General features: G+C 44.7%; 1 protein-coding gene across 13 annotated transcripts in view; it reads right to left on the bottom strand.

Annotated features, from left to right (window-relative positions):
* Window positions 1-17362, bottom strand: part of TP73 (tumor protein p73) — a 219074-nt gene that overhangs the window by 114288 nt on the left and 87424 nt on the right. For 12 of the 13 annotated variants that reach the window (XM_068238920.1, XM_068238907.1, XM_068238909.1 and 9 more), the window contains 2 exons: window positions 6712-6807; window positions 3330-3450 (listed from right to left, as the gene is read on the bottom strand). In XM_068238920.1, coding sequence (XP_068095021.1) covers window positions 3330-3450; window positions 6712-6807 — 217 coding nt within the window. The remainder of the gene's footprint in view (window positions 1-3329; window positions 3451-6711; window positions 6808-17362) is intronic. The other variant, XM_068238919.1, reaches the window with a different exon arrangement.

Here is a 17362-nt window from a genome sequence, read left to right as displayed (position 1 = left end):
TCAGTTAGGTGCAAAAGATCAATATCTGTCACTGTAAACAATTGCCAAGTGATTATTAAGCAGCGTACGCACGCCGGACTTTAGGCAACGACGGGTCCGTCGTTGCCTCCCGCTGGGTGGGCGTGCCAGCGACAGTCCGGCGTGTGTACGCTCTGTCGTCAGACTGATACGGCTGTTTCTGAGCGATCCGCCCGGCGGATCGCTCAGAAACAGCCGTATCAGTCTGACGACAGAGCGTACACACGCCGGACTGTCGCTGGCACGCCCACCCAGCGGGAGGCAACGACGGACCCGTCGTTGCCTAAAGTCCGGCGTGTGTACGGACCTTTAATGTGTCTGCTTTAGGATTGAACGCTGTACAGACACGCTGCGTAGCTACAGATAGAATGGCTGGTACTTTTTTGTGAAGGTGGAGGGGACATACGTGAGAAATAAGTGTCCGGCCTTGGAGAATTGCACTCGGTGTTCCTCTTTAAGTAATTGTACAAAGCGTTTACCCCCAGAGTTGAACACAAATGGCCATTTCTAGCAATGAAAGTCGAGAGTTTGTCCGTTTTCCTAAGATTGGCCTGTACTAAACACGTTGGCATCACATGAATGAAAAAGCTGTAAATGTCATAAAATACCGTAGAAAATAACACAAGCCATAAAAAGCAAGTCTGGACATTGATTTACGCAGACATCTCTTAACCGATGCCAAATACAAATCAGCTCACAGTAAAGCCTCTGCCCATCTCTGCTCACGATGGCGGGAGATGCACCGCAGAGGAAGAATGTGGGTAACGTGTTTGCTTTGAGCGCCCGACATGTCCGTACGGAGCCAGACACAATCCCAGCAGTTTTCCTGCAGTGCCAGGTGTGCGTGTCGTAGCAGAACCTCCTCTCAAGTGTCGGAATGACTCCGCTAACCGGGAGAGCGGCTGCCAGCGTCAAGCTTGGACACGGCCTGCCTCTGTTATTCCCTTTTCTAGGCCTTACAAGAGGCACCTTCATCTGCCGAAAGCTGCCATGTTGTACTGAGGAATGTGATTATATCTGAGCAGTCACATTGAACAGCTATAGCAGCCACCCTGAATACTGCTAAAGCGCGAGCAGCCATACTGTAGGGCTTTAAAGGGAAACAGAGCTGAACTAAAGAAAACGTTTTATACATACCTGGGGCTTTCTCCTGCCCCATACGCTCAGATCACTCCCATGCCGCCGTCCTCCTCTGCTAGCAGCGCCAGTACCGGGTCCCCGTCCTTCCATCAGTTGGGGTCAGTCTACGCCAGAGAAGTGCGCCCTCTACCTATCTCTCCAGCGCCTGCTGGAGAGATACGCAGACTGGCTCCAACTGACGGAGGAGGACGGCGGCGTGGGAGCAATCCAAGCATATGGGGCTGGAGGAAGCCCCAGGTATGTATAAAACGTTTTCTTTAGTTCAGCTCTTAAAGCGGAATATAACCCTGCATTTCAACTTTGCTCTAAAACATTATTTACAGCATATTATATGCAATCAGCATTTTTTTTTACTAGACCAGCATTGGAAGGGTTACACACAGAGGTTTAAAATTTCGTGGAGAGATATGCAGAAGTTCAGATAGATACATTTAACTAAATAGAATGTAACAAGTGAGAAATGTTACACACTCTTTGGCTGTCCTCCAGCTCCTTCTCAGTCAGAGAGAGTGAGTCACATTCCACACTTAGATACATTTATGTAAACAAAATGTATCTATGTAAGCTTTGGATGCGTCTGCAGTTCTCTCCAGGAACTTTAAAGCTCTGTGTGTAACCCTTCCAATGCTGGTCTAGTAAAAAAAAAAATGCTTGTCGCATATAATATTCTGTAAATAATGTTTTAGAGCAAAGTTGAAATGCAGGGTTATATTCCGCTTTAAGATTTAAAAGCATTTTGGGTCCAGACGTGCATCACAAGGGTCGGTGTGTAACAAACTTATCAAATGTCACAAAGTGATCAACTGTATGCCAAAATTCGGGATAAACCAATAACATATGCGCCAAATTTGTATGACTGGCAGATGGAATTAGGGCCCATTCACACTTGAAAAGTGACAAAATGTTGCACGGGTGATATTACCGGGATTATCACGGTAAAATCACTGTACAAATTCACATTTTTTGCAATCGCAATTAGTGCTTTTTAGCTTGCTAATCACGATCGCTCTTCAAATCGCGGCAAAATGCTGCACGCAGCGAGTTTGCGATTGGTGCTAATCGAGGAACGCCCAAAATTGTGGCAGTGAGATCATATAGTTACAATTGCGCTAGCGCTTCGCCCTAGTGTGGATGGGCCCTTACTCTGATTTTTTACATGATACATGAGAAATGAGTTGGTTACAAGTAGTGGTATTCCTGTAATGGAGAACTGATGGAGAAGCATGTGATCAGTTTGGTGAGGTGACAGATATGTAAGTCTCTGATTCTCTAATCACATATCCCCCCAACTGTCCCATTTTGGGTGGGACAGTCCCGGATCTCGCCTCCTACTCCCATGCCCCACCCCCCTCCCCAATAAGTCCTGTTTTGTTACGATTTTGCTGAGGCTGCTTTTCACCTACAGGTAGTCCCCTGTTAAGGAACGAGATAGGGACTGTAGGCTCAATCTTAACCTGAATCCGTTCTCAAGTCGGAACGCTATGCAGTTTCTGCCCCCTTTGCCTCCTATGTGCCCCCCTTTGCCTCCAGTGCCCCTCTCTGTGCCTCTCTGTCTCCCTCTGTGCCTGTTTGTTCTCCCTCTGTGCTTGTTTGCCAACCTGTGCCTCTGTTTGTCTCCCCCTTAGTGCCTCTGTTTGCCCCCCACTGTGCCTCCATTTGTCCCCCCCCTACAGGAAGTGGTGCTGTACGCGGCTAGAGGGAGCTAGATGCGGCGAGAAGAGGACAGAAGGCGTTGGACTCGTTCGGAGGTGAGTCTAAAGCTGTTGCTGGATGCGCCGGCACTTGGAGGAAGTTTGAAGCCGCTTCTTCAAACTTCCCCTACGCAGAAAAATCAAGTCATTGTGACGGGATCGGGCCGTTCGTATCGGCGGGTCGTTCGTAAGTCGAGCGTTCGTAACCCGAGGATTACCTGTATATGGGAAGCTACTTTCTGTCACTCTGGAGGCTGCAGGAGAGGCAGAGCCCAGTCTGCAGCCACTCCCACTGCTTCCTGTGTCGGGGGGGGGGGGGGGGGGGTTAAATCACAATCATGTGCTAAAACAGGATGTGATCACAGCATATCAGAGCTTTGTAAATCTGTCAGCTGATCAAACAAATCACATGCGTTGAGTTCTCCTAGACATGATCATCAGTAGTTACCAGTGACAGATGTCTGTCTCACTATCGCTTACCATGATGGAGTCATTCATGTTCCGCATCTGGTAGACGTCCATGTTGACCTCTGAGCGATTATCGGCCTCTGAACTGGGGTGACTCGACTGAGGGAGGTCAAAATAATTACTGTCCGGTTCCCTGAAAGCATAAGCAGAAAAAACGTGTTAAAGTGGACGGACCATATTACAGGAAGTTACAAATTATACCCGTTACTAATAACCAGCAAAAGGAAAACTAAACGTCTCTAAAATACCCTCTGGTAAAACCTGCATACACCAAAAACAAACCGCTACTACCTGTGCCTCCTCAGTGGTGCTGGTGGCCCTGCTGTTTTTCGGTGTTGGACTGAGAGGTGGGAAAGCTGAAGGAATCCACTCGTGGCCAAGCAGCGGTAATCAGGTGTTGCTGCTCACAGTGAAGACTTGCTACAGGTTTCTATTGGGTGTGGTAACACAGGGTTAGCCCTGGAACCCACTACTAAATGCTATCGCTAATCGCAATCGCTACAGTTTTGTATGAGCCATTTGTAAGCGATTTCATGAGCGATTTTGGTAGCGTTTTTAAAAAGGGGTAAGCTTTTTGCCAGCGATTATGTAGCGATTAGCAATTAGCGTTTCTAATTGGTCCTGTCAATTAGTTTTAAATTTTTTACAGTGTGCAGTAATGTACAAACACTAGCAAAATCGCTCTGTGTAGGTTTTGACGAGCGATTACGCCAGCGTTTATATACTTTACATTGCAGCAACGCTAATCACTAAACGCTAAAAATGCTGCATGTCCTGCATTCGCGATTTTGGTAATCGCAATCGCTCCAGTGGAATTTGGCCCATCCATTAACATTAGCTGAGCGTCTAGGGAAATCGCTAGCGGTTTGAATCGCTCCCTAAACGCTCACAAAATAGCTCTAGTGGGTTCCAGCCCTTACTGCTGCTTGGCCAGCAGCAGGTGGATTTCCACAGTTTTCCCACCTCCCATTCCGACACTGTAGTTTTTTATTACTCAGTAGGAGGTGGTCAATGAGATGCAAATAACTCAGGGCTATTGCAAATTTCGGCTCAGGATTATTTGAGTCAGTGGAGAACAAGAAAACCTGCACTACCACAGGCTTCCAGCACAGTGCTGTGTCTAGCATAACATTAAGCATGCAGTGTGCTCTGGATAATAGATTGGCAGTCCTTGTATCAATAAGAGAGTTTGTAAAAAAAAAAAAAAAGTGTATCCAGGGCACAGTTGTCCAATCACAGCACCCTCTACAGCACAAAGCATTGTGGTTGGCCAAACAGTGTGTGCGTAGTTTATAAGACCTATTAGAAAACTAGCAAACCCAGAGGGTGCCGTCCATCCAATCAAGTTAGCGGAATTTCCCTATCAGGTTTCCTGCTGGGTCCCCTAAACTAGACTAGCGCCCTCTAATGACCAACATAACAAGGTCAAGCTGCACTTAATACACCCGGATGGAATATATACTGCTAGACTGCACTGAGCACTGATTAAATATGGTAATAGATGGAATACTAGATCATTTACCGCACAAGTCTAATGACAGAGTGACCCACTGTCCATTTTTCATCAATATCTTAATTTTTTTTGCTAATCTTAACAACAGGATATGAACAGTGAGTGTTATTAACCATTAGCAGCTTCAATAGAGTTATCTGGAGATAAGTGCCCTGCTTTTGACCTCAGTCGGCATAACTCGTGCTGTAAATTCTTGGAATGCTTTGATCCCTCTCTGTAGCAGAAAATATAGAAACTGAAAGCCAAAGTCCTCTGTTTTTGGCTCACACCGCCCTCTAGTGACAAGTGCTCATAAATACACAATACACCAGTAATAATTAGAAGAAAAAGAAATGTTACACATAAGAAATTAAAAAATGCTAAAATTAATTGATCTGGAGCACTTTACTTGCAAGCCTCTAAATAAAATGGCTGCTAAAGGGTTAGGATGACCAATTACAACCAAAGTAGCAGCAAAGTGCTTCAACTTTACATCACAGAAGAGCTGAAGCGTACATGCAGGGAAGTAACTACTGAGTTCTGCAACCCCCCCCCCCCCCCCCCCGTTTCCCCGGCAGGATTCTGTTGTCTGCACTGCCTCCCCCTCCAGTATTCAGCTAACTCCCATCACAGGGGACCCGGCCCTTTACATAATTAAAGCAGAGTATTATACATTACCTGCTCCTGGTGGAAAGACAGGTCCTCTTCACTCCAGCTCATCACCACGCTGTGCAGCCAATCATCACGCTGCTCTAGATGCATGCCCCCCTGACATGACTGGAGCCACAACTTAAAGAGGAACGTTAACCCAGGAAACCCCTTTTCCCACAATTTATATTTACAGATAAGGGCAGTTGATGCCTGCCAGCAGTAAGGAGGCTGACCTGCAAGCTCACGGAGGTTAAAACAATATAAACAAATAACACGGCAAGTATCAATTATTTCTTAATCCACCTTCTGTTGTTTAACTTCTCACTTTGCAATGCCTTGATTTTTTACCCTGACTGACTTTGAGCAAAGTTCCTTTTTAAATACTTCAAAACGATAGACATAGTTGTTCCTCCTGAAGAGATTCTTTCCCACACTATGGAATTATAAAGAGACCCACCGTGCCGTACGCACATAGTCACAGCTGCTTATTTTGTCATGCAGAGAGGACAGGTTCTCTTTAGCTGTAAGCTCAGGCCACATGCTGAGATATTTCAGGGGATCCAGTGATCCACGTTGGTTGAACGTGGCACGAGAAAAAATATCAGATACAAATGCAAAACTTTTAGTGCCTCTGAGTTTATTGAAGGACTTTACTACGATATCTTTGCTTAAACCATATTGTACATGTCAAACTCCGGCCCACGGGCCAAATTTGACACACAGAGCCATTAAATTTGGCCCTCGGGTGGTTTTCCCACTTTGCATTATGTTTGAGCCACTCTAGACCACCAGAGAAGCTATATCGGAGGTGAAGCCTGAGATCACCAGGAAAGCCATATGGGGTAGGGAGGGGGGAAGCACTAGACACCAGGAAACAGTATAAGGAAGGGGGGGGGGGGGTCACTAGACATCATGGAACTGTATAGGGAAGGAGGAAGAACTAAACACCGGGGAACTGTATAGGGGATAGATGGGGGCCAATAGACACCAATGAACTATACAGGGGATGGGGGGGGGGGGGACTAGACACCAGGGAACTGTATGGGGAGGGGGTGCATTAGACACCAGGGAACTTTATAAGGGAGGGAAGTTAGCCACTAGACGTTGAGGGTGGCCTGTAACTTGGTACCAATTTTGGCCCACTTTGTATTTGAGTTTTCCACCACTGGCCTAAACCAACAGTGGTTGAACCCTGGACCACTCCCTGGAGGCTACACCCATTGAGACACACGACCCAGAACTGAAACTTACAGGGTATTCCAGAGGTGCTCAAAAGTCGTCCCTTCATCGGCCGGGGCAGAATGGGACATCTTCACCAAGGGGGAGTCAGACAAAGGGTAGATCACTCTGTGGCCAGAAGACAGACACAGTTATCAGCAGCAATATATCGGCATGCACAGTCTATACACACTGCCTGATAGGCCGTCCCCTGCCGGCGGTAACTCCACCCATATCGCTAAACATACAGCAGAAACAAATACAGAAACACTTTTATGTGGCACAAATATACAATCTTAAAGATGATACACAAATCTTTTGGGGTCCAACCATGTGTTGCTAAACCATTAGCAGCTTCAGTAGAGTTATCTCGTTTAAGATCAATGCACTGCTGTCGACCTCAGCCGGCAGAACTCATTGTGCTGTAAATTCTTAGAATGCTTTGATCTCTCTTTACAAGCAGAAAATATAGAAACTGAAAGCAAAAGTACTCTTATTGTCTCACACTGCCCCCTAGTGACAAGTGGCCATAAATAAACATTACAGCAATACTAGAAGCTAGGAAATGTAACAAATAAGAAATAAGAAGTTATGTCACAGCCAAGGCTATTTATTATGTGGACCCCCCCCCCCCCCCCTCTTCCTCGAGCATTCTGGGAGACAAGAGATCTTTTCTAATGGCTTCAGAACTCTCAGTAAACAAACATTTCACAGAGCTGCACCTAACAGGACTAAAGATGTCACTACCTGTGATAAAGTTCAGAATGTAAGTCAGGGTGAGGAAAGACTTTACAATGGACAAACACTAACTATACAATTTATAAATGAATATTGTACAAAAATAAAATAAATTAACCACTTAATCCTATCTGGACGGATATTTCCATCCAGATAGGCTACACTACTGACGCTGACAGGCGTGCACGATCCCGCCACCTTCCATTAGCCCGGAGGTCAATGAATGGGAACACAGTTCCCATTCAATGATCTAAGTCGCCGTATTAAAGACAGACGCCGTCTAAGAGACGGCTTCGTCTTTTACAAAGCCCCTACTGTCCTGTCCACGCATTACTTCCATTTTGCTTACTAATACTATGCATACAGAAGAGAGCTGTGAGGACATCTTGTGGCCAAATAGTAAAATTACTACTGCTATACCGTGTCCACCCCTGGTGGAGGGGTGATCTACCCCCTTTCGCATCTACAGAGAGCGACTTCTTATCCCTGAGTGAGGACAGGTCTAATCTCCTCACCTGCCTATACAGTGGTTGCCTTTGTGGTAACCCACGTTTGTGAGTATAATTTTCTCACGATAACCTTTACTTCATTTATGCTTAACATACTACACTATATTGGGCTCTCGGTTTCTCTACACTTTAAGATATAGATCAATTCATTGTGATAAGTAGTGATAAAGTTATTGGCGAATGAATGGGAGGTGAAAGTTGCTTGGATGCATAAGGTGAAACAACACTGAAGGCTGAAGTGGTTAAAGAGACACTGAAGCGAAAAAAAAATATGATATAATGAATTGGTTGTGTACTATGAATAATTACTAGAAGATTAGCAGCAAAGAAAATATTCTCATATTTTTATTTTCAGGTATATAGTGTGTTTTCTAACATTGCATCATTCCCTAATATGTGCAGATTACACAACACTCTGCATTCAAAATGATTCTTTCAGAGCAGTCTGTGAACTAATGACCTCTCCTCTGGCAGATAAAAAGAAAACTGTTCACTTACAGTTGAGATAATAAAAGTCAGAAGACAGCCCTCTTCACGACTTTGAAAGTCGTAGAGATTAATGGCTTTTTTGCATAGAGATAACAGCTGGAGTTTCTTAACTCTTCCTGTACTGGAAACAATTACACTGATGTATCTGATCTTAAAGTTTTATTTCTTAGCTGTGCTACACATACAAATCATAATATCATAATTTTTTTTTCGCTTCAGTGTCTCTTTAACCTCCCTGGCACTTAATTTCCCCAGGATTTCTGTGCAAAAAGTAATCCAATTAATTTTCATAACTATTTTTTCCTGTAACTTACCAAAATGTGTCAAGCAGGGGTCTAGTATACAGTGCAGGAGAGTATTGACATGTATGCACCTCAATACTGTACACAGCATGTTTTGTATTGACGTGTAGAGCCGTCAAAACCGCTTTCACCTAAAAATGCATCCTAAAATATTTGTGCGTTTATCCATCTACAGGATGCACTCAAGGACAAAGATGTACAACATCCAAAGCACTTAGACACACATGGTGTAAATGTAAAAATATCGATAAAATGAGGTAAACATCGAGTTTCTAAAAAAAAAAATGTACAACACAAAGTAAAAACCACAAAAACACTTAGGCCTAGTGCACACCAGAGCGTTTCCGCTGTGGTTTGCGATCCGCTTGCGGGTGCGGATCCGCTAGGGTAATGTATTTCAATGGGGTGGTGCACACCAGAGCGGGAGGCGTTTTGCAGAAACGCATACTCCCGGGCTGCTGCAGATTTTGGATTGCGGAGGCGTTTCTGCCTCAATGTTAAGTATAGGAAAAACGCAAACCGCTCTGAAAAACGGCACTTCAGAGCGGTTTGCCAGGCGTTTTTTGTTACAGTAGCTGTTCAGTAACAGCTTTACTGTAACAATATATGAAATCTACTACACCAAAACCGCTACACAAAACCGCAAAACGCTAGCTGAAACGCTACAGAAAAAGAAGAAAAAGCGTTTCAAAATCTGCTAGCATTTTGCGGATCTGCTAGCGGTTTTTGGTGTGCACTAGGCCTCTGATGGTTTTCATAATATTTGGTCCTGTTGAGTCCTCAGGTTTGAAAATATAGGATGCCCACTAATGGTACAATTTGGCGAACAATCGATTACGAACGATTCTTTGTAGGAACAATCAGAAATGATCAGTTGTGACCACTAATGACCAAAAATCTCCTAACCAATCCAATTAGATTAATATAATCAATCCGAATTTTGGGTCGATCCCGTCAATCTGATTGGATGGGTTAGGAGATTTTTGGCCATCAGTGGTCACAACTGATCATTTCCAATTGTTCACACAAAGAATCATTCGTAAACGATCGTTCGGCAAATTGTACCGTTAGTGGCGACCTTTAGACCCCTGCTGCAGTTTCTGGAATATCTTGGTAAAGTTCTGGTCCTTCTGGACAATAATATTATCAGTTCTTCTCAGGAGATCAGGTCCTTGTTAGTTTCTGTCAAGTTTTAGAGGATCTGATATTGTTATATTTGTTTTATTTTTGTGATTGATATTTGATATGTTCTGTTTATATAAACTGGATTATTGCATATTAGCAGGTTGATCGATATGAGAAATTATAATAGCCCCTGTGCGAGTTCAACATGGAATACTCTTGTTTTCTGTACGCTATTTTCTTTGTGCTTGGTCACAAAAATAAAAACTTTTTGAAACTAAAAACCACAAAACAAAAAACCTTCCAAGTGTATCCCAATGTGCTTTAGGTTTCCATAACCTAAAAACGTTTATAAATACAAAGGACAAGGAAATCTTGGCGTCAAATTTTCTTTCCGCTGCTACGTCATGGCAAATTTCAATATTGGCTTTTAATTTTTCATCTTTTTTAATGAGCTGTATGGTTCTAATATGGGAGGAAAGCTACGGCAAATTTGGACAAGAAGGATAGAGTCGTCACTTTACCAACAAAGACGATGTATCTAAGCATGGTGGTGGTTACCGTCTTCAGATGTGACATGAGATTTTTTAGCGCTGGGTTTCACCACCGTGTGACAAATGTAACACGTGACATTACCAAACGCAAAATTGTAGCCAAATGGCGCTTGTGGCTGGCAGTTTAGTCACTGATGAAAAAGAGGGCCAATATACATAACGTAATAATAAATACAAACTTCCACTACATTCAAGACATGACGGGCAAGTCAATATTTTATCTGACTTTGTATTTCATTACTGGAACGAGCTACCAGGTTGAGGAGCAATTTGTTTTTATCGGCAGGATTCCTGGTCGTCACGCAAAGCATGCTGGGAGCTCTCGCTTGGCGCTTCGATGATTAGGAGAGTGTGAGGATAACTCAGTAGGAGTCAATTACATTAAAGAGTTATCAGTTCCGTCATGAGCTCAGACGCCAGCGAAGCCTCGAGAGGTCTGCTCCACATCCAACGCCGAATTAGAAGTTTCACTTCCCGGCATTAAGAAGTGTCAAGATGGACAAGCCTGGGCACGTCCGGCGCTGGTCATAATATGTCACTTTACTGCCTTCATTTCTGACGCCTAATGTGAACGTTAGCCTGACAAGAGGTCTCTGATTGGAAGATTTCACGACACTAGCTGCTACAAGACAGCGCCCCGCTGAGACTCCCAGTACACAAGCGGTGGTGGCAATGATGTGGACAAGCTACAGAGGAGGCCGTAGGAGAATAAAGTCTGCCATGTGGTCAGCTTGAGGGCACATCGCTACATTCAACCTAAACAGGAACTCCAACCAAAATTCCTTTAGCGTAGCATTCATTGGTTAAAACGGTTAAATTATGTAAAGTTTTCACACGCTTGCACACTTCTACACTCTTGCTATTTTTGGTAGCATTCAGGACTCAATAATAATCTGAACTTCTTCTGTTTTCCACCTCTAGGGAGCATCTTCCTCATACTTCTATGGAAACATCACACTGATCAACCTTGGGGTCGAGTTATCTTTAGAGTCATGTTGGAGCAGAATATAATGTTATAATGGTCATGTCTGGTGGTTCGGTCCTGGTAAAAGTGTAATATCTAATGTAATATTATGGCTCTGTACAAATTAACAAGCTGACACATCATTGCATTCCAGCGGTTCTGGAGGTGTGTTTAGCTTCTAAGGGTACAATGGTTAATTTGCATATATTCAGCAGTGATGCCTGGGAGACATCTCAAGCTCACTCCAACCTGAATTATCGCAAATTCTTTCTGTTTTAAAAAAGCAAACTTTTGTTTTTCTTAACATCTTAGTAAGGGGGCTTTTAGGACCATTGTAGTCCCTTACACACTCCAATGAGTTCTGGGTCGCTGCTGGTTAGTCTGTACATCTTAATGTGTAGAGTGTAAGAAAATAATCTGGGATCCAGTCTAATGGCTGGGCCATGGCTTGAATTGCATTATGGACATTTCTTTTGGTTGGCCTGTATCTGTATATAGAAGGTAGTATTCTATTTAGTGGTTGGGACATGTTGGACAGCACGGTGGCATAGTATGGGCAGCACAGAGGAGTAGTGGTTAGCACTCAGGCCTTGCAGTGATGGTTCATATCCCAGCCAAGGCACTCTCTGCATGGAGTTTGTATGTTCTTCCCGTGTCTGCGTGGGTTTCCTCCAGGCACTCCGGTTTCCTTCTACATACCAAAAATATACAGATAAGTTAATTGGCTTCTCCCTAAATAGGCTCTAGACCAGGCATGGGCAAACTTGGCCCTCCAGCTGTTACAGAACTACAAGTCCCACAATGCATTTGCCTTTATGAGTCATGACTGTGGCTGTCAGACTCCTGCAATGCATGGTGGGACTTGTAGTTCCGTAACAGCTGGAGAGCCAAGTTTGCCCATGCCTGCCCTAGACTGTGACATACACAACATGATACATACTAAGGGACAGTTAGGTGACAAGACTACATACTCAGTACAGCACTGCATAAGAGGCTATATAAATACTAAATAATAATAATAATAATAATAAATGGTATAGTATAGAGTAACACAATCGTTACATTGGTCAATCATGTTGGACGTATAGTGTTCTCTATGTAGAGGGTAACAGTATTATATCAGGGCCATGTCTAGTGGTCAGGTCACGTTGGGGGGTGCAGCTCATTTTGGAGGTGTAGTGTTCTATGTATAGTGTGCAAAACTTTGATGGGGGCCCCCAATGTACACACCCTCCCCTTGCCTACACCTGGTGACCCTCAGAGCCCCGAGGCCAACCTTGTAAGGGTCATAAAACAAGTGTGGACATCGCAGTCATCACACCCATAACAAGTGTAGCCACAAAAACACCTGATCTGAAGGATGGGCCCCTTTCATCGGAGGAAGTAAAGTAGTTATTGGTTCTCCCTTACAACCAGGGGCATAGCAACTGCTATGGGGCCCAGGAGAAGAGGGGCCCAGGTGGTACTTGATGTGTTTACTTTGTTTCTCCTCCCTCTGACTTTGTGTATAGTCCATGAGCACTGAGACAGTGTACAGTGCATGGAAATGAAAATTGCCCAGTCAACTCATACCCATGGGGTAGGGGCAGGTGGCATTGCTCAAGAGTTGCAGTTAGCAGTCCGTTCAGAGGCAGTGGGGGTGAATTCCCTGGAGGTAAGAGCTCCAAGGCCCACCCGCACTTCTCTCTAGGTATCACATGGTGGTTTGGGGGCCCCAGCCAGTGAGAGCCCGGGGCCCCCCAGCTGTCGTGCGAACCAGTGTTTGTGATTGCTCAAGAGTTCCCAGATCTGATGGACCCATAAAAATGTTGCTATGGGGCCCCGATAGTCTCTAGTTACGCCACTGCTTACAACTCTGGACAGCAGAAAACACAAATGATTCATTGGACTGAAATTGATCCTGTCGCTACAAATCTTGTGGGGCGGGAAACGTATTTTAATTCTTCTTTTTTTATTTTACAATCAATGAACAGTAATCCAAATGTGTAAAAAAATATTTTAAAAAAAGTGTATGGAACGTTGTGCAGGTGTTGCACAGGACATTTTTACAACGTCATTATCCCTGATCAACAGCATTACGATTCATCAGGATGGAACTTCGAGTGGCTGAGCAAACCATCTTGTACAATTGAAGAAATAAGAGGAAAAAAATATCCGACTTTCCCTGTTGTACAGCTGGACTGAAATTTAAAAAGAGTACTGTGCTGCCCCCTTCAGGGCTTATTCAGCATTACAGCAACTCATGAGAGGTATAAAAAGTAACTGAAACACACAATTGCTGTACAAATTACATTTGCTAAAAAATGGTTCCACGCCAACTTAGAAAGAAGGTTTAAATCTGCGTGGAAAATAGAAGGGAGGACCCAAACATCCAGCAATGCAAGTGTCTGCACTCTCCACTTGCAGGGCTGGCTCACCACTTCAATCTCAGACATGAAGCCGTCTGCATGCAGACTGTATGTTCTCACTGCGATTGTGTAGGTTTCCTCCTACAGCCCTAAAGCCAGAGACCACACAATAGACCCCGCAAGGGATGAAGCCACAGGGGGGCACAGAAGTCGCAGGGGTCCCCGTGGGGGGAGGAGTTGCTTTTTCCTGTCCTGAGAGACTGACAACCAAGGGTACGGAGAGAAAAAGATTTCTGCTCTCTGCACTATTGTTCTATCTACTCAGCCACTGATAAGGGATCATACAAAGTTTTGCAGACAAAGATTTGTAGACAGCCCCTATTCAGTGTTCAGCAGGGTCCCCCAGCCTCTCCACCCCCCTCCCCAAGTGCTCTGTACTGCAGGGATGCTGGAGGAGTCTGCAGAGCCAGTTCTGCTCCATCAGAGATAGACAGAGTGAGTGTAATAAGCTGAGGCTGGGAGCACACTAGTCAATCTCTGTGTGTGTTGTTCTGTATGTGTTTTCTGCACACCATGTGTGTCTGTATGTGTGACAACATGCACGTTTTATCACAGAAGCTAATGTAATTGATAGAGAAAATGTGTGCAGTGCTTGACTGCTGTCTGTTTTTATTTGCATGTGGAAAATGCATTCAAGTGTGCACTAGCCAAGTGAATAACACTGGTTCTCAGTTTACCCGTGCAGCAAGCGGGAGGGGGGGGGGGGGCATCCAAAGTTTTGCAAGTGATTTCTAGTTACGTCCCTGTCTAAAGCTTACAGATCAGTTAGCACACACACATATTAGACTGTGAGCTCCCCTGTGGACAGACAGTGACATGACTATGTACTCTATAAAGTGCTGCAGAAGATGGCAGTGCTATAGGAATACATCATAATAATAATAATAACAACAACAACAACAACAACAAATAACATTTGTAAAGCGCTTTTCTCCCGTGGGACTCAAAGCGCATAAGCATGGCTCCGACCATCGTGGTACAGGGGAAGAATTTTATAAATCTGGAAATGCCAGGCTAAACAGGTGGCTTTTCAGTCTGCATTTGAATAGCTCCAGGGATGGTGCTGTCTTTACTGGGTGTGGTAGGGAGTTCCAAAGAGTAGGGGCAGCATGACAGAAGGCTCTGTCTCCAGATTTTTTGAGGTGCACTCTGGGAGTGACCAAGTTTATAGAACTTGCTGATCTGAGGTTGTGAGAGGTGTGGTGCAGCTTCAGCAAGTCCTTCATGTATCCAGGGCCCAGATTGTGCAGGGATTTGAATGTCAGCAGTCCAATCTTGAAGAGTATTCTCCATTCTACTGGTAGCCAGTGCAGTGAGCGAAGGATCGGTGTAATGTGACAGTGGCGAGGCTGGTTTGTTAGCAATCTGGCAGCAGCATTCTGCACTAATTGCAGGCGACGCAAGTCTTTTTTGGGGAGGCCAGCATAAAGGGCATTGCAGTAGTCCAGCCGTGATGTGATGAAGGCGTGGACTAGGGTTTGAAGATCCTCTGGGGGAATCAGATGTTTAATCTTTGCAATGTTCTTCAGATGAAAGAAGGAAGAATTAACTACAGATGAAATTTGGTTTCTGAAACTCAATTCCCCATCGATTAGTACGCCAAGGCTGCGCACAAGGTTGGAGCTGTTTATGTCTGAATTCCCAATCCTGATTGGTGTTGCTTTAGGATAGAGCTGTTTTGATGGCGAGCACTGGCTTTGGACAAACAGGACCTCAGTTTTGTCAGCATTCAGTTTCAACCAGTTATCATTCATCCATGCCTGAAGCTCAGCTAAGCAAGAGTTTATTTTTGGGGTAGGGTCTGTTCCACCAGGTTTGAAGGACAGGTATAGCTGTGTGTCATCGGCGTAGCAGTGGTACGTCAGGCCATGTCGTTGGATAAGTGTACCGAGTGGCAACATGTAGATTGCAAACAGCAGAGGGGATAGGATTGATCCTTGTGGCACTCCGAATTGTAGAGGTGCAGGTTTGGACATTATAGGTCCTAGGGATACTCTCTGTGTTCTGTCAGTCAGGAATGATCTGAACCACTGGAGGACTGATCCACTGATGCCACAGTACTCCTGCAGTCTGTTAAGCAGGATTTCATGGTCAACTGTATCAAAAGCAGCTGAGAGATCCAACAGGATTAGGATGGAGCATTCCCCTCTGTCCCTTGCCATGAGCAGATCGTTGCAGACTTGGATGAGGGCTGTTTCACAGCTGTGGTGTTTCTTAAAGCCAGATTGTAGAGGGTCCAGGATGTTGTTTACTGACAGCCTGGTTTCAAGTTGCAGATAGACAGCCTTTTCAATAACTTTACCTAAGAAGGGGAGGTTGGAGACAGGTCTGTAGCTGCTCATAGCATCTGGATCCATGGAAGGTTTTTTGAGAAGGGGCTTGATGATTCCTTCTTTTAGAGAGGTAGGAAACCTCCCTGCTTGCAGAGAGCAATTTACTATTTTGTGAAATGCTGGACCAAGCAGGTCAGGGCATTTCAGCATATGTTTAGTTGGTCCAGGGTCCAGGTCGCAGGTTGTCTGGTGGAGACGACAGAGGGTGTCTGAGATCTCTTCCTCACTAATACTTTTGAAATCAGTCCAGGGTGTTAGGTTGTTTTTGCAGCTATTTCCATTAGTTGCATGAGTCTTGGGTGCTGTGGACTGAATGAGAGACCGAATAGAAGATACTTTGTCAGCAAAGTAGCAGGCAAATTTCTCACATAGCTCCTTTGAGGGAGTTATAGTGGGTTTTAGACAGGATGGATTACATAGTCTATCAACTGTGCGGAATAGTTGGGCTGGTCTGTTGGCGGCCTTTGCGATCTCCTGTGATAGGTAGGAGGATTTTTTCTTGGTGATCGCATTTTGGTAGCTTTCCCGGTGAGAGACAAGGGTGTGTTTATCTTTTGAATTCTGAGATTTTCGCCACTTCCTTTCTAGTCTGCGCACTTCTTTCTTTAGGTCCTTTAGTGAGCTGTCAAACCACCGTGCATGGTGAAGTGGTGTAGATCGTTTGATGCGAACTGGAGCGAGGGCGTCATAGGCAGATGACACTGCATGGTTGTAAATCAGGACCATGGAGTCTGGGTCTGCGCAATGATTGGTTAATGCGTCGAAGTTGAGGATATTCTGAACGTGCTGGGGTGAGACATCTTTCAGTGAACGGTATTTTATGAGTTCTTTCCCTCTGTGTTTTATCGCTGGTGCTGTCAGAGAGAAGTGGATGGTGTGGTGGTCTGACCATACCACTGGGTTTATATCCATGTGTGATATTAAAAGTCCGGAATTAAATATAAGATCCAGGGTGTGCCCTTTCGTATGGGTGGGGAGGTTGATAGCCTGAGAGAAACCCAGTTCATTCATTATGAGAAGTAGTTCACTTCCTAGCTGGGAGTCGTGATCATCCACCCATGCATTGAAGTCTCCCAGGATGATCCATCTAGGGTGTTCCACTGTTACGCAGGATAAGAGTTCAGATATTTCCTTAAGAAAGGCTGGACCATTTTTTGGGGGGCGGTATATGAGCAATATGTTGATGTTTACTTCTGCTGACAGTTGAGCTGCAATACATTCAAAGGTTTCAGTGGGGCCTATGGGCAGGGGCCTTATGTTCAAGG

This window comes from Hyperolius riggenbachi, chromosome 6 (assembly GCF_040937935.1).
Source record: "Hyperolius riggenbachi isolate aHypRig1 chromosome 6, aHypRig1.pri, whole genome shotgun sequence".
In the NCBI taxonomy this organism is placed as follows: domain Eukaryota; kingdom Metazoa; phylum Chordata; class Amphibia; order Anura; family Hyperoliidae; genus Hyperolius; species Hyperolius riggenbachi.
The sequence above is the reverse complement of the archived record's forward strand: the minus strand, read 5'-3'. Positions and strand labels throughout refer to the sequence as shown.